The sequence below is a fragment of the Melanostigma gelatinosum genome (assembly GCF_949748355.1).
Source record: "Melanostigma gelatinosum genome assembly, chromosome: 23".
NCBI classification, from domain to species: Eukaryota; Metazoa; Chordata; class Actinopteri; order Perciformes; family Zoarcidae; genus Melanostigma; species Melanostigma gelatinosum.
The window spans coordinates 4227149-4249405 of record NC_136656.1 but is presented as its reverse complement, the minus strand read 5'-3'; the positions used below and the strand labels follow the sequence as shown (position 1 = coordinate 4249405).

Here is a 22257-nt window from a genome sequence, read left to right as displayed (position 1 = left end):
CATTCCCAATCACTGGGTTTGTCCCTTTATACAACTGTTAGATGGATGCCAAAGAGTAGAAGTTAGAAGTTTATCCAGTTTAGAGTTTAGAATGTTTACTTCAATTACAGACAAAACAATCTATTGTTATCAACATGTGAATGTTATCAGGAAAATGTTGCTAAGTTGGAGCTGTGTTTGGTGAATTTGTATATTTGAAAATAGGGGAAGTTACTGTAACCGCAGCAGCAAACAGTCCCACCGACTTTGATACGAAAATTGCTCAACTTTAATTGGTGCAGTGGTGGTGCAGTGACATGATGCGTCCTCACCATTCAATGAGAGGGGACTTCCACAGGAAGATACAGGAAACACATTCACATGCAGTCTTGTCCGACCAACTGTCGCTCCTGTTACTTCACTTCACTATCAACATGGACGGTAAGTTAATTTATTTTAAACCTTTTCTCTCATATTGCTGGACAATGATCGTACTGTTACAAGAGATTAGATACACAAGATGTTTGTGGGCTTCTTTTCATGTTACATACATCATCCTGTTATTACAATAATGCAACCGTTTCATAAGTAAAGTATTAACTGCTTTCCCTTTTCATTGTGACTTTTGACCAAATATGATTTTTATTGTAATTGAGCTCATGTGTATCTCAAATGAAAACAACCAAAAGGTGAAAGTACAGAATTATTGATGAACATTATTCTCTTTCAGTGTCAAACACAAGGAGAATTGTCATCCTGGGAAAAACTGGAGTTGGGAAAAGCAGCGTGGGTAACATCATATTTGGAGAAGAACTGTTCACGATCGGCCACAATGCTAACTCTGAAACAAGTGAATGTCGAGCAGCAACTAAACCTGTCAATGGAAGAGACATCACTGTGATCGACACTCCTGGTCTCTTCGACACAAATCGATCTGAGGAGGAGCTGAAGTCTGAAATAGTGAAGTGCATCACAGAGTTCGCTCCTGGGCCTCATGCTTTTCTCATCGTGTTTAAAGTGGAGAAATTCACAGAGCAGGAGCAGGCTGTCATCACCAAGATAAACCAATACTTCTCTGAAGAAGTTTTCAAATATGCGACAGTTCTCTTCACTTATGGTGACCAGCTCAAGGAAGGACAGACCATTGAGGACTTTGTCCGTGATAATACGCTTGTGAGTGAGCTGGTGAAGAAGTGCGGAGGCCGCTGCCACGTCATTGATAATAAATACTGGAAGAACAACCAGCAGGATGAATACAGGAGCAACCAGTTCCAAGTGGAGGAGCTACTCAACACAATAGAAAAGATGATTGAGGCAAACGAAGGAAGCTGCTACACCAATGAGATGCTACAAGCAGTGGCGGTAATGATAAAACAGGAGGAGGAACACATTAGACAGTCATCAGGAGACATGTCAGAGGAAGAGATCAGAGAGAAGGCTAAAGACAAAGTGTCTAAGCGGCTTTTCATCAATTTGACAGGTATCACAACAGGTGCATTGTTAGGAGCTCTTTTTGGTGTAGTGTTGATAGGTGGAGAGGTTTACAAACTTGAAAAGAAAGTTCTGCTGGAGCCAGGACAATGTGAAAGAGCTTTACCCAAAATTGCAGCAGCAGCAGCAACAGCAACAGCAACAGCAGGAGGAACAGCAGGAATAACAGTAGGCACACTGGTACGGGCAGTTACACTAGGAGCAATAAAAGGAGTTTATAGAGGATACGATGCAGCTGAAGGAGCAGACACACCACGCAAAGCAGCAGAAGGGGCAGCAAACGCTGTCATGGATGATGCTCAGACAGCCAAGTACAAATCAGAATCAGAAGCTTTACTCAGCCCTCAGAGCCCTGACTCTTAAAGATGGGGAGATCATTAAAAAGGTCACACCTCTCTTCAGATAAAATGAAACCTTGAGCTATTGAGATGATCATGTTTATTCATGTAATATGTAATGGGTTGAATATCTTGCCTGAGCTTTAATCTTGAAAATGACACGTACCTGTACTTCAGATTATATATTGTAGGCCTACATACATGTCTGAACCAGGAAACGTTTTATAATCCATGTACAGCATCATGTTGTTGAACAATAGTTGTGCTTCTTTGTGGATTACAATGTATCACCAAGACAAAAAAGAACAATGAATAAATTGCAACCTGTTGAAAAAATGATATTTGAGCAAATCAAGTTGTTACTTGGTAAACTACCCTCCCCCACCACACACACACACACACACACACACACACACACACACACACGCACACACACACACACACAGACACACACACACACACACACACACACTTACAGGAAGTGAAAGTGAGTAAATAAAAGCAGAGTCCAACCGCAAGAGAAGAGATACGTCGGATTTCTGTTCTAGAAGCAGACAGTAAGTTAGAGTTACTTATTTCAGTCATTATTATTTGTTAACGCTGCTCACTGTACATTACTCTGTGACATAACATATCATGGAAAGATGTAAACGAATTTTTGGTGTTCCTGGAGTTCTTGGTGACGAATGTGTTAAAACGTTTTTTCCCCCCAAAAACCACCATCTTGAAAGAAGAAGATCGTTTGCAGAAGTGGCTGCTTCTTCAACAGAAACATCAGCAATTATATGAATGTGAAATTAAACTTTATAGTGTGATCACAAGAAAAAAGATCTGCTGTTTATTAACACATGCGTTAAAACTTCGCCCTTCCTTTCCGGAGGGGGGGGGGAAGAGAGAGAGAGAGAGAGAGAGAGAGAGAGAGAGAGAGAGAGCGAGAGAGAGCGAGAGAGAGCGAGAGAGCGAGAGAGCGAGAGAGAGAGAGAGAGAGAGAGAGAGAGAGAGAGAGAGAGAGATAGAGAGAGAGAGAGAGAGAGAGAGAGATAGAGAGCGAGAGAGAGAGATAGAGAGAAAGAGAGAGAGAGAGAGAGAGAGAGAGAGAATATCTGACCCCTAGCAACGCCCTGAACGCAGTTGAATAAGACAAAAGAGAAAATGCAGGCAGAGGGAAGGTTCTCTGCAGTTACAGACACCACCACACACTTCTAGTCATAAGTGATGATTGAGAGGGATTCTTTTTGTCTGTACATTGTTTTTTTAGGAAACTCCTGTATACCTTATATTATATTATACCTTTAAGATATCAGAGAAACAAGTTGAGCAAACGTTAGCCGCAGATAGAAGAAGAAACACATTTTTAACATGAAACTACTTTATTCAGTCTTTGCCGGAGTTAACTGCCGGGTCTGTCTGTTTTTGAGAGGAGGACCAGTCCGGGAGAAGTTGACTACAATGGTGGTAAAGACAACAACTCCCATGATCCCACGCTACGACGCCAACAAACTCCATCTGTTATTGTTTTGTGACAGACCCCTAGCAGCAGAGAATTAGATATTGTGGTTACAAATACAAAACAGTGTAACAACACTAAGAAATTAGTTAAATGTCTTACAAAAATATGGAAAAAAGTAATGCTGAATATTGTTATTAATATATATATATATATAAAATATGTATTTTACTACAAAACATTCAGGCAGCTTTTAATTAAAAAAGTGTCGCTGGTGGGAGGTCATAAACTTATTTCAATGTGTCACATACACGTTTATTCAACATTTAGATAAATGTAAGTATCAGATCAGACTCTGTTCCTGATACATAAAATGACTCAGATCTGGATCAGGGCCAAGAAAACCTGACCATCCTTTAAGACAGAATGATCCTCTGTGTTATTCACCACAATAGATTAACTGATAGTGATTTGTACGTTTAGAAGATATTAGATATGTAAAATGTTCTTGATGCTCGTTGGCCTCTTTTAAAGTATTGACACCATTCTTCATTCTCTTATTATGCTTATGCAGCTGTTTGATAAGAACCAACAGATTTCTGACCAACAAGGTGTTTTTGTTGTGATTGAGCTCATGTGTATCTTCTTCTTATATATGAAAACAGACAAAAAACAAACGCACACTATTATTGATGAACATTATTCTCTTTCAGTGTCAAACACAAGGAGAATTGTCATCCTGGGAAAAACTGGAGTTGGGAAAAGCAGCCTGGCTAACACCATATTTGGAGAAGAACTGTTCAAGATCGGCCACACTGCCAACTCTGCAACAAGTGAATGTCGAGCAGAAACTAAACCTGTCAATGGAAGAAACATCACTGTGATTGACACTCCTGGTCTCTTCGACACAGATCGACCTGAGGAGGAGATGAAGTCTGAAATAGTGAAGTGCATCACAGAGTGCGCTCCTGGGCCTCATGCTTTTCTCATCGTGTTTAAAGTGGAGAAATTCACAAAGCAGGATCAGGCTGTCATCACCAAGATAAAGCAATACTTCTCTGAAGAAGTTTTCAAATATGCGACAGTTCTCTTCACTCATGGTGACCAGCTCCCTGAAGGACAGACCATTGAGGACTTTGTCCGTGATAATACGCTTGTGAGTGAGCTGGTGAAGAAGTGCGGAGGCCGCTGCCACGTCATTGATAATAAATACTGGAAGAACAACCAGCAGGATGAATACAGGAGCAACCAGTTCCAAGTGAAAGAGCTACTCAACACAATAGAAAAGATGATTGAGGCAAACGAAGGAAGGTGCTACACCAATGAGATGCTACAAGCAGTGGAGGAAATGATAAAACAGGAGAAGGAACACATTAGACAGTCATCAGGAGACATGTCAGAGGAAGAGATCAGAGAGAAGGCTAAAGAAAGAGTGTATAAGAGGCTTTTGATCAATTTGGCAGGTATCACAACAGGTGCATTGTTAGGAGCTCTTTTTGGTGTAGTGTTGATGGGTGGAGAGGTTTACAAACTTGTAAAGAAAGTTCTGCTGGAGCCAGGACAATGTGAAAGAGCTTTACCCAAAATTGCAGCAGCAGCAGCAACAGCAGCAGCAACAGGAGGAGGAATAGCAGGAACAGCAGGAATAGCAGTAGGCACACTGGTAGGGGCAGTTACTGTAGGAGGAGCAATAAAAGGAGCTCTTAGAGGATACGATGCAGCTGAAGGAGCAGACACACCACGCGAAGCAGCAGAAGGGGCAGCAAAAGCTGTCATGGATGATGTACGATCTGTCTTTGAAGCTCCTGCTCAGACAGCCAAGTACAAATCAGAATCAGAAGCTTTACTCAGCCCTCAGAGCCCTGACTCTTAAAGATGGGGAGATCATTAAAAAGGTCACACCTCTCTTCAGATAAAATGAAACCTTGAACTATTGAGATGATCATGTTTATTCATGTAATATGTAATGGGTTGAATATCTTGCCTGAGCTTTAATCTTGAAAATGACACGTACCTGTACTTCAGATTATATATTGTAGGCCTACATACATGTCTGAACCAGGAAACGTTTTATAATCCATGTACAGCATCATGTTGTTGAACAATAGTTGTGCTTCTTTGTGGATTACAATGTATCACCAAGACAAAAAAGAACAATGAATAAATTGCAACCTGTTGAAAAAATGATATTTGAGCAAATCAAGTTTTTACTTGGTAAAGTAAACTACCCTCCCCCACCACACACACACACACACACACACACACACACACACACTCACACACACACACTCACACACACACACACACACACACACACACACACACACACACACTTACACACACACACACACACACACACACACACACTTACACACACACACACACACACACACACACACACACACACACACACACACACACACACACACACACACACACCTGCTAGTACGGTAAGTAACTTCATTCAGTTATTATTATATGTCAACGCTGCTCACTGTCCATTAATTTATGACAGATATGATACTGGAAAGTCATATTTGATGATAAAATATCATAAATGATCACATTTGAACAATTGTAACCAAACTGCAGCAGCCGAGCATGCAGCGTCCTGTGAGGGGACGAGTCACATGTTTGGTGTTTGTGACGCGTCGACCGTCAACATAATCTGGCCAGTAACATTTCAGCAGAGTATCCATGTCATGTATATCTGAGAAGACTGCTGCTGAAAGCTTTGTCAGCTGCTATAAACTACATATCAACATGTTCTGTTTCATTCACTGAATCATTTTCATTCTCAAAATGTTGAATTCAAATATAAAAATATAATAAAACAAAAGAATGCATTGGACTCAAGTCCTCTCTGGTAGTTTTCCTCCCCTTCTCCGTTTACACTCGCTGTAAGACTGTTACTCTGAAAAAGACTCTAATAATTGACCTGATGAACACGTTGAGTCTTTATTTCTCATTCAGGTTCATGACTTTACTTTCTACAGGAGATGTGCACTATTAAGTACATTGGACGTGTTACTGTGAGCCTAAACTAAACAAACTGCTGGTGCCTCACCTGCCCACTAGAGAGCAGTGTCATGTAATGATTCGGGTGATGACTTCACCTGGCCTTTAGTTCTGACTTTGAAATATTAGCTTTCACACTACTAATGAGAAAAAAATGACTTTAACATGCTGCTAATACATTATAATATTTGATTTAAATATAAAGTATTCTACCAACAATAACACCATATAGCTGAGGAGACCCATGATCACATTTACATGAATGAAGTAACACAGCTAATTGAGTTCTTCATTCATGTTAATGTTTGTGAACTGTTCATATATTGTGACACTACGGTAAAAGCTGCTGCAATCTATTTCAACCACACAAATATGGAACAAGTATTCCATGTGTGGGACTTGGTATTTGATGAGGTTGTGCTTTTAGTCCGAGTCGGCAAAAACAATGTAAAAGTAAAACGACTGAACATTGAACAAACAGCTTCAGTTTGACATCACTGCACAGGATTCAAGGTGTCTTACTGAACTGGGTCACATGTTCATAACTATAAAAGAACATTCGTCAGAAGTTGGAAATCACCTTCATGTATCAGCACCTTGTTGACCTGCTGTCAGTATGTGAAGTACTGTAGGGGTGTGGAGGATGAACAAAGACATCTTAACATGCCTCAAAAAACATCTTAACATGCCTCAGAAAACATCTTAACATGCCTCAGCTGCTGTGTAATATGCAACAGAGCCGGTGCTTTTCTCTGATGCGTACACTTGTATGAAAATAGAAGTGAACGCTGTGACGTGCTCGTACCAAGAAACAAGTCAAACAGGTGTTGAAAGAAAAGACAAACAGTCACAACATCTCTAGAGACACTTTTATCCCTTCACTGATTTATATTTATTGACAGAGCGATAAGTTATGATTACTTATTCTCAGTTATTCTACACACACAGACAATTCTATGTTTTCACAGGTTTGTGTGTTTTTTAATGGTCAAATTTATTGATTGGACAAGAGGATGTCAAATGTGTACATATTGTAAAGCCCTCTGAGGCAAATTTGTAATTTGTGATTTTGGGCTATACAAAAATAAATTTAATTAAATTTGATTTAATTGAACCACATCGTTGACTGGGAGGAGTGAATGTGGTAGAAACGGCGTAGGTAGAAGGTGTGTCATGGTGGAAAAGAATACTTATACAGGAAGATACAGGAAACACATTCACATGCAGTCTTGTCCGACCAACTGTCGCTCCTGTTACTTCACTTTATCAACATGGACGGTAAGTGAATTTGTTTTACACTTTTTCTCTCATATTGCTGGACAGTGATCGTACTGTTACAAGAGATTAGATACACAAGATGTTTGTGATGCTTGTGGGCTTCTTTTCATGTTACATACATCATTCTGTTTTGACCAAATATGATTTTTATTGTAATTGAGCTCATGTGTATCTCAAATGAAAACAACCAAAAGGTGAAAGTACAGAATTATTGATGAACATTATTCTCTTTCAGTGTCAAACAGAAGGAGAATTGTCATCGTGGGAAAAACTGGAGTTGGGAAAAGCAGCCTGGCTAACACCATATTTGGAGAAGAACTGTTCAAGATCGACCACAATGCTAACTCTGCAACAAGTGAATGTCGAGCGGAAACTAAATCTGTCAATGGAAGAACCATCACTTTGATCGACACTCCTGGTTTCTTCGACACAGATCGATCTGAGGAGGAGCTGAAGTCTGAAATAGTGAAGTGCATCACAGAGTTCGCTCCTGGGCCTCATGCTTTTCTCATCTTGCTTAAAGTGGAGAAATTCACAAAGCAGGAGCAGGCTGTCATCACAGAAATAAAGCAATACTTCTCTGAAGAAGTTTTCAAATATGCGACAGTTCTCTTCACTCATGGTGACCAGCTCCCTGAAGGACAGACCATTGAGGACTTTGTCCGTGATAATACGCTTGTGAGTGAGCTGGTGAAGAAGTGCGGAGGCCGCTGCCACGTCATTGATAATAAATACTGGAAGAACAACCAGCAGGAACAGCAGGAATAACAGTAGGCACACTGGTACGGGCAGTTACACGAGGAGCAATAAAAGGAGTTCTTAGAGGATACGATGCAGCTGAAGGATGTTGTGAAAAAATGTTGTAGCTGTCTTTCACACTTAGAGCAGGTTTAAGAATGAAACAGAAGCTCTCAGAGGCGTATAGTTAAATCAAAGCAATAGATTTATTTATCAACAGAGTTACCCAGCCCAGCCATCAAAAACAAGCTTGGGTGCTAATGGATGAACTTCGCAGAGATTCACCATGAGACACGCTTCAACACATCAGCGTGAAACTTAATATAGGGGTCCGCCCCTTGATACACATTGGCCAAAGTCAAAGATGCAGGCGTGGCACGTTTGTACGTTATGGCGCCTGGATGGAGGCCGTGGATGTCCATCCACCTTGGCCCCTCCCAGTAGGCGTTGGTTTCCATCAGTGTGAGTGAGGTGATGAATGCGAGAGGTCCTAAGAAAGAGTGTGTGAAGAAGCCGGGCTCAGCTGGGGCGTTGGCCCTCGCTTGAATCTCACTGTCTTATCTATCTGAAAGATGGCTGCCTGTTCCTTGTGACGCAGTTAAATAAGTAACCTTTCACCTGCTTCTCTCTGGCCTTAGTGTATGCTGTGAGCACTGTATAAGTGGTTAATAGAGCTGCATAAGCTAATGGTTATTAAAACTACAAATATGCTAGTGATTAATTAAACTGTATATAAGTCAATTGCTACTTAAAGCTGTATATATAAGCTAGTTGCTACTTAAACTGTATATAAGCTAGTTGCTGATTAAAGCTGTATATAAGCTAATTTTATCAACAAGGAGCAGACACACCACGCAAAGCAGCAGAAGGGGCAGCAAAAGCTGTCATGGATGATGTACGATCTGTCTTTGAAGCTGCTGCTCAGACAGCCAAGTACAAATCAGAATCAGAAGCTTTACTCAGCCCTCAGAGCCCTGACTCTTAAAGATGGGGAGATCATTAAAAAGGTCACACCTCTCTTCAGATAAAATGAAACCTTGAACTATTGAGATGATCATGTTTATTCATGTAATATGTAATGGGTTGAATATCTTGCCTGAGCTTTAATCTTGAAAATGACACGTACCTGTACTTCAGATTATATATTGTAGGCCTACATACATGTCTGAACCAGGAAACGTTTTATAATCCATGTACAGCATCATGTTGTTGAACAATAGTTGTGCTTCTTTGTGGATTACAATGTATCACCAAGACAAAAAAGAACAATGAATAAATTGCAACCTGTTGAAAAAATGATATTTGAGCAAATCAAGTTTTTACTTGGTAAAGTAAACTACCCTCCCCCACCACACACACACACACACACACACACACACACACACACACACACACTCACACACACACACACGCACGCACGCACGCACACACACACACACACACACACACACACACACACACACTTACAGGAAGTGAAAGTGAGTAAATAAAAGCAGAGTCCAACCGCAAGAGAAGAGATACGTCGGATTTCTGTTCTAGAAGCAGACAGTAAGTTAGAGTTACTTATTTCAGTCATTATTATTTGTTAACGCTGCTCACTGTACATTACTCTGTGACATAACATATCATGGAAAGCTGTAAACGAATTTTTGGTGTTCCTGGAGTTCTTGGTGACGAATGTGTTAAAACGTTTTTTCCCCCCAAAAACCACCATCTTGAAAGAAGAAGATCGTTTGCAGAAGTGGCTGCTTCTTCAACAGAAACATCAGCAATTATATGAATGTGAAATTAAACTTTATAGTGTGATCACAAGAAAAAAGATCTGCTGTTTATTAACACATGCGTTAAAACTTCGCCCTTCCTTTCCGGAGGGGGGGGGGGAAGAGAGAGAGAGAGAGAGAGAGAGAGAGAGAGAGCGAGAGAGAGCGAGAGAGAGCGAGAGAGCGAGAGAGAGAGAGAGAGAGAGAGAGAGAGATAGAGAGCGAGAGAGAGAGAGAGAGAGAGAGAGAGAGAGAATATCTGACCCCTAGCAACGCCCTGAACGCAGTTGAATAAGACAAAAGAGAAAATGCAGGCAGAGGGAAGGTTCTCTGCAGTTACAGACACCACCACACACTTCTAGTCATAAGTGATGATTGAGAGGGATTCTTTTTGTCTGTACATTGTTTTGTTAGGAAACTCCTGCATACCTTATATTATATTATACCTTTAAGATATCAGAGAAACAAGTTGAGCAAACGTTAGCCGCAGATAGAAGAAGAAACACATTTTTAACATGAAACTACTTTATTCAGTCTTTGCCGGAGTTAACTGCCGGGTCTGTCTGTTTTTGAGAGGAGGACCAGTCCGGGAGAAGTTGACTACAATGGTGGTAAAGACAACAACTCCCATGATCCCACGCTACGACGCCAACAAACTCCATCTGTTATTGTTTTGTGACAGACCCCTAGCAGCAGAGAATTAGATATTGTGGTTACAAATACAAAACAGTGTAACAACACTAAGAAATTAGTTAAATGTCTTACAAAAATATGGAAAAAAGTAATGCTGAATATTGTTATTAATATATATATATATATAAAATATGTATTTTACTACAAAACATTCAGGCAGCTTTTAATTAAAAAAGTGTCGCTGGTGGGAGGTCATAAACTTATTTCAATGTGTCACATACACGTTTATTCAACATTTAGATAAATGTAAGTATCAGATCAGACTCTGTTCCTGATACATAAAATGACTCAGATCTGGATCAGGGCCAAGAAAACCTGACCATCCTTTAAGACCTGTTTACAGAATGATCCTCTGTGTTATTCACCACAATAGATTAACTGATAGTGATTTGTACGTTTAGAAGATATTAGATATGTAAAATGTTCTTGATGCTCGTTGGCCTCTTTTAAAGTATTGACACCATTCTTCATTCTCTTATTATGCGTATGCAGCTGTTTGATAAGAACCAACAGATTTCTGACCAACAAGGTGTTTTTGTTGTGATTGAGCTCATGTGTATCTTCTTCTTATATATGAAAACAGACAAAAAACAAACGCACACTATTATTGATGAACATTATTCTCTTTCAGTGTCAAACACAAGGAGAATTGTCATCCTGGGAAAAACTGGAGTTGGGAAAAGCAGCCTGGCTAACACCATATTTGGAGAAGAACTGTTCAAGATCGGCCACACTGCCAACTCTGCAACAAGTGAATGTCGAGCAGAAACTAAACCTGTCAATGGAAGAGACATCACTCTGATCGACACTCCTGGTTTCTTCGACACAGATCGACCTGAGGAGGAGATGAAGTCTGAAATAGTGAAGTGCATCACAGAGTGCGCTCCTGGGCCTCATGCTTTTCTCATCGTGTTTAAAGTGGAGAAATTCACAAAGCAGGATCAGGCTGTCATCACCAAGATAAACCAATACTTCTCTGAAGAAGTTTTCAAATATGCGACAGTTCTCTTCACTCATGGTGACCAGCTCCCTGAAGGAGAGACCATTGAGGACTTTGTCCGTGATAATACGCTTGTGAGTGAGCTGGTGAAGAAGTGCGGAGGCCGCTGCCACGTCATTGATAATAAATACTGGAAGAACAACCAGCAGGATGAATACAGGAGCAACAAGTTCCAAGTGAAGAAGCTACTCAACACAATAGAAAAGATGAGTGAGGCAAATGAAGGAAGGTGCTACACCAATGAGATGCTACAAGCAGTGGAGGGAATGATAAAACAGGAGGAGGAACGCATTAGACAGTCATCAGGAAACATGTCAGAGGAAGAGATCAGAGAGAAGGCTAAAGAAAGAGTGTATAAGAGGCTTTTGATCAATTTGGCAGGTATCACAACAGGTGCATTGTTAGGAGCTCTTTTTGGTGTAGTGTTGATAGGTGGAGAGGTTTACAAACTTGTAAAGAAAGTTCTGCTGGAGCCAGGACAATGTGAAAGAGTTTTACCCAAAATTGCAGCAGCAGCAGCAACAGCAACAGCAACAGCAGGAGGAATAGCAAGAACAGCAGGAATAGCAGTAGGCACACTGGTACGGGCAATTACACGAGGAGCAATAAAAGGAGTTCTTAGAGGATACGATGCAGCTGAAGGAGCAGACACACCACGCAAAGCAGCAGAAGGGGCAGTAAAAGCTGTCATGGATGATGTACGATCTGTCTTTGAAGCTGCTGCTCAGACACCCAAGTACAAATCAGAATCAGAAGCTTCACTCAGCCCTCAGAGCCCTGACTCTTAAAGATGGGGAGATCATTAAAAAGGTCACACCTCTCTTCAGATAAAATGAAACCTTGAGCTATTGAGATGATCATGTTTATTCATGTAATATGTAATGGGTTGAATATCTTGCCTGAGCTTTAATCTTGAAAATGACACGTACCTGTACTTCAGATTATATATTGTAGGCCTACATACATGTCTGAACCAGGAAACGTTTTATAATCCATGTACAGCATCATGTTGTTGAACAATAGTTGTGCTTCTTTGTGGATTACAATGTATCACCAAGACAAAAAAGAACAATGAATAAATTGCAACCTGTTGAAAAAATGATATTTGAGCAAATCAAGTTTTTACTTGGTAAACTACCCTCCCCCACCACACACACACACACACACACACACACACACACACACACACACACTCACACACACACACACTTACACACACACACTCACACACACACACACTTACACACACACACTCACACACACACACACTTACACACACACACACACACACACACACACACACACTCACACACACACACACACACACACACCTGTTAGTATGGTAAGTAACTTCATTCAGTTATTATTATATGTCAACGCTGCTCACTGTCCATTAATTTATGACATATATGAACCTGGAAAGTCATATTTGATGATAAAATATCATAAATGATCACATTTGAACAATTGTAACCAAACTGCAGCAGCCGAGCATGCAGCGTCCTGTGAGAGGACGAGTCACATGTTTGGTGTTTGTGACGCGTCGACCGTCAACATAATCTGGCCAGTAACATTTCAGCAGAGTATCCATGTCATGTATATCTGAGAAGACTGCTGCTGAAAGCTTTGTCAGCTGCTATAAACTACATATCAACATGTTCTGTTTCATTCACTGAATCATTTTCATTCTCAAAATGTTGAATTCAAATATAAAAATATAATAAAACAAAAGAATGCATTGGACTCAAGTCCTCTCTGGTAGTTTTCCTCCCCTTCTCCGTTTACACTCGCTGTAAGACTGTTACTCTGAAAAAGACTCTAATAATTGACCTGATGAACACGTTGAGTCTTTATGTCTCATTCAGGTTCATGACTTTACTTTCTACAGGAGATGTGCACTATTAAGTACATTGGACGTGTTACTGTGAGCCTAAACTAAACAAACTGCTGGTGCCTCACCTGCCCACTAGAGAGCAGTGTCATGTAATGATTCGGGTGATGACTTCACCTGGCCTTTAGTTCTGACTTTGAAATATTAGCTTTCACACTACTAATGAGAAAAAAATGACTTTAACATGCTGCTAATACATTATAATATTTGATTTAAATATAAAGTATTCTACCAACAATAACACCATATAGCTGAGGAGACCCATGATCACATTTACATGAATGAAGTAACACAGCTAATTGAGTTCTTCATTCATGTTAATGTTTGTGAACTGTTCATATATTGTGACACTACGGTAAAAGCTGCTGCAATCTATTCCAACCACACAAATATGGAACAAGTATTCCATGTGTGGGACTTGGTATTTGATGAGGTTGTGCTTTTAGTCCGAGTCGGCAAAAACAATGTAAAAGTAAGACGACTGAACATTGAACAAACTGCTTCAGTTTGACATCACTGCACAGGATTCAAGGTGTCTTACTGAACTGGGTCACATGTTCATAACTATAAAAGAACATTCGTCAGAAGTTGGAAATCACCGTCATGTATCAGCACCTTGTTGACCTGCTGTCAGTGTTTGGTATGTGAAGTACTGTAGGGGTGTGGAGGATGAACAAAGACATCTTAACATGCCTCAAAAAACATCTTAACATGCCTCAAAAAACATCTTAACATGCCTCAGCTGTTGTGTAATATGCAACAGAGCCGGTGCTTTTCTCTGATGCGTACACTTGTATGAAAATAGAAGTGAACGCTGTGACGTGCTCGTACCAAGAAACAAGTCAAACAGGTGTTGAAAGAAAAGACAAACAGTCACAACACCTCTAGAGACACTTTTATCCCTTCACTGATTTATATTTATTGACAGAGCGATAAGTTATGATTACTTATTCTCAGTTATTCTACACACACAGACAATTCTATGTTTTCACAGGTTTGTGTGTTTTTTAATGGTCAAATTTATTGATGAAATCTTTTCAAACAAGAGTTTAAAATAATCGTCTCATAGAGTTGCATTTTTACGAAAGCGTAAGCAAATGGTACATTTTATTGACTGCACTCAAGTGAAATTTGTTACATGAAAGATCAGGTTTATTTTGAAAACCACATGACATCTATTGCACTTCTGTCCATCCTGGGAGAGGGATCCCTCCTCTGTTGCTCTCCCACAGGTTTCTTCCTCTTTCCTCCCGTTAAAGGGTTTTTTGGGGAGTTTTTCCTGTTCCGATGTGAGGGTTCCGGGACAAGAGGATGTCAAATGTGTACATATTGTAAAGCCCTCTGAGGCAAATTTGTAATTTGTGATTTTGGGCTATACAAAAATAAATTTAATTAAATTTGATTTAATTGAACCACATCGTTGACTGGGAGGAGGGAATGTGGTAGAAACGGCGTAGGTAGAAGGTGTGTCATGGTGGAAAAGAATACTTATACAGGAAGATACAGGAAACACATTCACATGCAGTCTTGTCCGACCAACTGTCGCTCCTGTTACTTCACTTTATCAACATGGACGGTAAGTGAATTTGTTTTACACTTTTCTCTCATATTGCTGGACAGTGATCGTACTGTTACAAGAGATTAGATACACAAGATGTTTGTGATGCTTGTGGGCTTCTTTTCATGTTACATACATCATTCTGTTTTGACCAAATATGATTTTTATTGTAATTGAGCTCATGTGTATCTCAAATGAAAACAACCAAAAGGTGAAAGTACAGAATTATTGATGAACATTATTCTCTTTCAGTGTCAAACAGAAGGAGAATTGTCATCGTGGGAAAAACTGGAGTTGGGAAAAGCAGCCTGGCTAACACCATATTTGGAGAAGAACTGTTCAAGATCGACCACAATGCTAACTCTGCAACAAGTGAATGTCGAGCGGAAACTAAATCTGTCAATGGAAGAAACATCACTGTGATCGACACTCCTGGTCTCTTCGACACAGATCGATCTGAGGAGGAGCTGAAGTCTGAAACAGTGAAGTGCAACACAGAGTTCTCTCCTGGGCCTCATGCTTTTCTCATCTTGCTTAAAGTGGAGAAATTCACAAAGCAGGAGCAGGCTGTCATCACAGAAATAAAGCAATACTTCTCTGAAGAAGTTTTCAAATATGCGACAGTTCTCTTCACTCATGGTGACCAGCTCCCTGAAGGACAGACCATTGAGGACTTTGTCCGTGATAATACGCTTGTGAGTGAGCTGGTGAAGAAGTGCGGAGGCCGCTGCCACGTCATTGATAATAAATACTGGAAGAACAACCAGCAGGAACAGCAGGAATAGCAGTAGGCACACTGGTACGGGCAGTTACACGAGGAGCAATAAAAGGAGTTCTTAGAGGATACGATGCAGCTGAAGGATGTTGTGAAAAAATGTTGTAGCTGTCTTTCACACTTAGAGCAGGTTTAAGAATGAAACAGAAGCTCTCAGAGGCGTATAGTTAAATCAAAGCAATAGATTTATTTATCAACAGAGTTACCCAGCCCAGCCATCAAAAACAAGCTTGGGTGCTAATGGATGAACTTCGCAGAGATTCACCATGAGACACGCTTCAACACATCAGCGTGAAACTTAATATAGGGGTCCGCCCCTTGATACACATTGGCCAAAGTCAAAGATGCAGGCGTGGCACGTTTGTACGTTATGGCGCCTGGATGGAGGCCGTGGATGTCCATCCACCTTGGCCCCTCCCAGTAGGCGTTGGTTTCCATCAGTGTGAGTGAGGTGATGAATGCGAGAGGTCCTAAGAAAGAGTGTGTGAAGAAGCCGGGCTCAGCTGGGGCGTTGGCCCTCGCTTGAATCTCACTGTCTTATCTATCTGAAAGATGGCTGCCTGTTCCTTGTGACGCAGTTAAATAAGTAACCTTTCACCTGCTTCTCTCTGGCCTTAGTGTATGCTGTGAGCACTGTATAAGTGGTTAATAGAGCTGCATAAGCTAATGGTTATTAAAACTACAAATATGCTAGTGATTAATTAAACTGTATATAAGTCAATTGCTACTTAAAGCTGTATATATAAGCTAGTTGCTACTTAAACTGTATATAAGCTAGTTGCTGATTAAAGCTGTATATAAGCTAATTTTATCAACAAGGAGCAGACACACCACGCAAAGCAGCAGAAGGGGCAGCAAAAGCTGTCATGGATGATGTACGATCTGTCTTTGAAGCTGCTGCTCAGACAGCCAAGTACAAATCAGAATCAGAAGCTTCACTCAGCCCTCAGAGCCCTGACTCTTAAAGATGGGGAGATCATTAAAAAGGTCACACCTCTCTTCAGATAAAATGAAACCTTGAACTATTGAGATGATCATGTTTATTCATGTAATATGTAATGGGTTGAATATCTTGCCTGAGCTTTAATCTTGAAAATGACACGTACCTGTACTTCAGATTATATATTGTAGGCCTACATACATGTCTGAACCAGGAAACGTTTTATAATCCATGTACAGCATCATGTTGTTGAACAATAGTTGTGCTTCTTTGTGGATTACAATGTATCACCAAGACAAAAAAGAACAATGAATAAATTGCAACCTGTTGAAAAAATGATATTTGAGCAAATCAAGTTTTTACTTGGTAAAGTAAACTACCCTCCCCCACCACACACACACACACACACACACACACACACACACTCACACACACACACACACACACACACGCACGCACGCACACACACACACACACACACACACACACACACACACACACTTACAGGAAGTGAAAGTGAGTAAATAAAAGCAGAGTCCAACCGCAGGAGAAGAGATACGTCGGATTTCTGTTCTAGAAGCAGACAGTAAGTTAGAGTTACTTATTTCAGTCATTATTATTTGTTAACGCTGCTCACTGTACATTACTCTGTGACATAACATATCATGGAAAGCTGTAAACGAATTTTTGGTGTTCCTGGAGTTCTTGGTGACGAATGTGTTAAAACGTTTTTTCCCCCCAAAAACCACCATCTTGAAAGAAGAAGATCGTTTGCAGAAGTGGCTGCTTCTTCAACAGAAACATCAACAATTATATGAATGTGAAATTAAACTTTATAGTGTGATCACAAGAAAAAAGATCTGCTGTTTATTAACACATGCGTTAAAACTTCGCCCTTCCTTTCCGGAGGGGGGGGGGAAGAGAGAGAGAGAGAGAGAGAGAGAGAGAGAGAGAGAGAGAGAGAGAGAGAGATAGAGAGAGAGAGAGAGAGAGAGAGAGAGAGAGAGAGAGATAGAGAGCGAGAGAGAGAGAGAGAGAGAGAGAGAGAATATCTGACCCCTAGCAACGCCCTGAACGCAGTTGAATAAGACAAAAGAGAAAATGCAGGCAGAGGGAAGGTTCTCTGCAGTTACAGACACCACCACACACTTCTAGTCATAAGTGATGATTGAGAGGGATTCTTTTTGTCTGTACATTGTTTTGTTAGGAAACTCCTGCATACCTTATATTATATTATACCTTTAAGATATCAGAGAAACAAGTTGAGCAAACGTTAGCCGCAGATAGAAGAAGAAACACATTTTTAACATGAAACTACTTTATTCAGTCTTTGCCGGAGTTAACTGCCGGGTCTGTCTGTTTTTGAGAGGAGGACCAGTCCGGGAGAAGTTGACTACAATGGTGGTAAAGACAACAACTCCCATGATCCCACGCTACGACGCCAACAAACTCCATCTGTTATTGTTTTGTGACAGACCCCTAGCAGCAGAGAATTAGATATTGTGGTTACAAATACAAAACAGTGTAACAACACTAAGAAATTAGTTAAATGTCTTACAAAAATATGGAAAAAAGTAATGCTGAATATTGTTATTAATATATATATATATATAAAATATGTATTTTACTACAAAACATTCAGGCAGCTTTTAATTAAAAAAGTGTCGCTGGTGGGAGGTCATAAACTTATTTCAATGTGTCACATACACGTTTATTCAACATTTAGATAAATGTAAGTATCAGATCAGACTCTGTTCCAGATACATAAAATGACTCAGATCTGGATCAGGGCCAAGAAAACCTGACCATCCCTTAAGACCTGTTTACAGAATGATCCTCTGTGTTATTCACCACAATAGATTAACTGATAGTGATTTGTACGTTTAGAAGATATTAGATATGTAAAATGTTCTTGATGCTCGTTGGCCTCTTTTAAAGTATTGACACCATTCTTCATTCTCTTATTATGCTTATGCAGCTGTTTGATAAGAACCAACAGATTTCTGACCAACAAGGTGTTTTTGTTGTGATTGAGCTCATGTGTATCTTCTTCTTATATATGAAAACAGACAAAAAACAAACGCACACTATTATTGATGAACATTATTCTCTTTCAGTGTCCAACAGAAGGAGAATTGTCATCCTGGGAAAAACTGGAGTTGGGAAAAGCAGCGTGGCTAACATCATATTTGGAGAAGAACTGTTCAAGATCGGCGACAATGCTAACTCTGCAACAAGTGAATGTCGAGCAGAAACTAAACCTGTCAATGGAAGAAACATCACTGTGATTGACACTCCTGGTCTCTTCGACACAGTTCGACCTGAGGAGGAGATGAAGTCTGAAATAGTGAAGTGCATCACAGAGTGCGCTCCTGGGCCTCATGCTTTTCTCATCGTGTTTAAAGTGGAGAGATTCACAGAGCAGGAGCAGGCTGTCATCACCAAGATAAAGCAATACTTCTCTGAAGAAGTTTTCAAATATGCGACAGTTCTCTTCACTCATGGTGACCAGCTCAAGGAAGGACAGACCATTGAGGACTTTGTCCGTGATAATAAGCTTGTGAGTGAGCTGGTGAAGAAGTGCGGAGGCCGCTGCCACGTCATTGATAATAAATACTGGAAGAACAACCAGCAGGATGAATACAGGAGCAACAAGTTCCAAGTGAAGAAGCTACTCAACACAATAGAAAAGATGATTGAGGCAAATGAAGGAAGGTGCTACACCAATGAGATGCTACAAGCAGTGGAGGGAATGATAAAACAGGAGGAGGAACGCATTAGACAGTCATCAGGAAACATGTCAGAGGAAGAGATCAGAGAGAAGGCTAAAGAAAGAGTGTATAAGAGGCTTTTGATCAATTTGGCAGGTATCACAACAGGTGCATTGTTAGGAGCTCTTTTTGGTGTAGTGTTGATAGGTGGAGAGGTTTACAAACTTGTAAAGAAAGTTCTGCTGGAGCCAGGACAATGTGAAAGAGTTTTACCCAAAATTGCAGCAGCAGCAGCAACAGCAACAGCAACAGCAGGAGGAATAGCAAGAACAGCAGGAATAACAGTAGGCACACTGGTACGGGCAATTACACGAGGAGCAATAAAAGGAGTTCTTAGAGGATACGATGCAGCTGAAGGAGCAGACACACCACGCAAAGCAGCAGAAGGGGCAGTAAAAGCTGTCATGGATGATGTACGATCTGTCTTTGAAGCTGCTGCTCAGACACCCAAGTACAAATCAGAATCAGAAGCTTCACTCAGCCCTCAGAGCCCTGACTCTTAAAGATGGGGAGATCATTAAAAAGGTCACACCTCTCTTCAGATAAAATGAAACCTTGAGCTATTGAGATGATCATGTTTATTCATGTAATATGTAATGGGTTGAATATCTTGCCTGAGCTTTAATCTTGAAAATGACACGTACCTGTACTTCAGATTATATATTGTAGGCCTACATACATGTCTGAACCAGGAAACGTTTTATAATCCATGTACAGCATCATGTTGTTGAACAATAGTTGTGCTTCTTTGTGGATTACAATGTATCACCAAGACAAAAAAGAACAATGAATAAATTGCAACCTGTTGAAAAAATGATATTTGAGCAAATCAAGTTTTTACTTGGTAAACTACCCTCCCCCACCACACACACACACACACACACACACACACACACACACACACACTCACACACACACACACTTACACACACACACTCACACACACACACACTTACACACACACACTCACACACACACACACTTACACACACACACACACACACACACACACACACACTCACACACACACACACACACACACACCTGTTAGTATGGTAAGTAACTTCATTCAGTTATTATTATATGTCAACGCTGCTCACTGTCCATTAATTTATGACATATATGAACCTGGAAAGTCATATTTGATGATAAAATATCATAAATGATCACATTTGAACAATTGTAACCAAACTGCAGCAGCCGAGCATGCAGCGTCCTGTGAGAGGACGAGTCACATGTTTGGTGTTTGTGACGCGTCGACCGTCAACATAATCTGGCCAGTAACATTTCAGCAGAGTATCCATGTCATGTATATCTGAGAAGACTGCTGCTGAAAGCTTTGTCAGCTGCTATAAACTACATATCAACATGTTCTGTTTCATTCACTGAATCATTTTCATTCTCAAAATGTTGAATTCAAATATAAAAATATAATAAAACAAAAGAATGCATTGGACTCAAGTCCTCTCTGGTAGTTTTCCTCCCCTTCTCCGTTTACACTCGCTGTAAGACTGTTACTCTGAAAAAGACTCTAATAATTGACCTGATGAACACGTTGAGTCTTTATGTCTCATTCAGGTTCATGACTTTACTTTCTACAGGAGATGTGCACTATTAAGTACATTGGACGTGTTACTGTGAGCCTAAACTAAACAAACTGCTGGTGCCTCACCTGCCCACTAGAGAGCAGTGTCATGTAATGATTCGGGTGATGACTTCACCTGGCCTTTAGTTCTGACTTTGAAATATTAGCTTTCACACTACTAATGAGAAAAAAATGACTTTAACATGCTGCTAATACATTATAATATTTGATTTAAATATAAAGTATTCTACCAACAATAACACCATATAGCTGAGGAGACCCATGATCACATTTACATGAATGAAGTAACACAGCTAATTGAGTTCTTCATTCATGTTAATGTTTGTGAACTGTTCATATATTGTGACACTACGGTAAAAGCTGCTGCAATCTATTCCAACCACACAAATATGGAACAAGTATTCCATGTGTGGGACTTGGTATTTGATGAGGTTGTGCTTTTAGTCCGAGTCGGCAAAAACAATGTAAAAGTAAGACGACTGAACATTGAACAAACTGCTTCAGTTTGACATCACTGCACAGGATTCAAGGTGTCTTACTGAACTGGGTCACATGTTCATAACTATAAAAGAACATTCGTCAGAAGTTGGAAATCACCGTCATGTATCAGCACCTTGTTGACCTGCTGTCAGTGTTTGGTATGTGAAGTACTGTAGGGGTGTGGAGGATGAACAAAGACATCTTAACATGCCTCAAAAAACATCTTAACATGCCTCAAAAAACATCTTAACATGCCTCAGCTGTTGTGTAATATGCAACAGAGCCGGTGCTTTTCTCTGATGCGTACACTTGTATGAAAATAGAAGTGAACGCTGTGACGTGCTCGTACCAAGAAACAAGTCAAACAGGTGTTGAAAGAAAAGACAAACAGTCACAACACCTCTAGAGACACTTTTATCCCTTCACTGATTTATATTTATTGACAGAGCGATAAGTTATGATTACTTATTCTCAGTTATTCTACACACACAGAC

General features: G+C 40.2%; 5 protein-coding genes across 5 annotated transcripts; all 5 read left to right on the top strand.

Moving 5' to 3' along the window:
• The first annotated feature begins 365 nt into the window (after positions 1 to 365).
• On the top strand, positions 366 to 2130 carry LOC306796438 (GTPase IMAP family member 7-like). Its single transcript, XM_079295352.1, has 2 exons — positions 366 to 420; positions 710 to 2130. Exons 1-2 carry the CDS (start codon positions 414 to 416, stop codon positions 1831 to 1833), a joined length of 1131 nt encoding a protein of 376 aa, XP_079151478.1. The 5' UTR covers positions 366 to 413; the 3' UTR covers positions 1834 to 2130.
• Positions 2131 to 3910: 1780 nt separating this feature from the next.
• Positions 3911 to 5319, top strand: LOC306796789 (GTPase IMAP family member 7-like; the record flags this gene model as incomplete). Its single annotated transcript, XM_079295857.1, has 1 exon — positions 3911 to 5319. The coding sequence occupies one exon, from the start codon at positions 3911 to 3913 to the stop codon at positions 5126 to 5128; it is 1218 nt and encodes a 405-aa protein (XP_079151983.1). The 3' UTR covers positions 5129 to 5319.
• A 2225-nt stretch (positions 5320 to 7544) lies between these two features.
• LOC306796788 (GTPase IMAP family member 8-like) lies at positions 7545 to 12789 on the top strand (the record flags this gene model as incomplete). Its single annotated transcript, XM_079295856.1, has 3 exons — positions 7545 to 7551; positions 7787 to 8309; positions 11195 to 12789. 3 exons carry the CDS (start codon positions 7545 to 7547, stop codon positions 12528 to 12530), a joined length of 1866 nt encoding a protein of 621 aa, XP_079151982.1. The 3' UTR covers positions 12531 to 12789.
• Positions 12790 to 15202: 2413 nt separating this feature from the next.
• On the top strand, positions 15203 to 15976 carry LOC306796787 (GTPase IMAP family member 7-like; the record flags this gene model as incomplete). The annotated part of the gene is made up of 2 exons (XM_079295855.1): positions 15203 to 15209; positions 15444 to 15976. 2 exons carry the CDS (start codon positions 15203 to 15205, stop codon positions 15974 to 15976), a joined length of 540 nt encoding a protein of 179 aa, XP_079151981.1.
• A 2989-nt stretch (positions 15977 to 18965) lies between these two features.
• On the top strand, positions 18966 to 20439 carry LOC306796786 (GTPase IMAP family member 7-like; the record flags this gene model as incomplete). Its single annotated transcript, XM_079295854.1, has 1 exon — positions 18966 to 20439. The coding sequence occupies one exon, from the start codon at positions 18966 to 18968 to the stop codon at positions 20178 to 20180; it is 1215 nt and encodes a 404-aa protein (XP_079151980.1). The 3' UTR covers positions 20181 to 20439.
• Positions 20440 to 22257: the final 1818 nt, after the last annotated feature.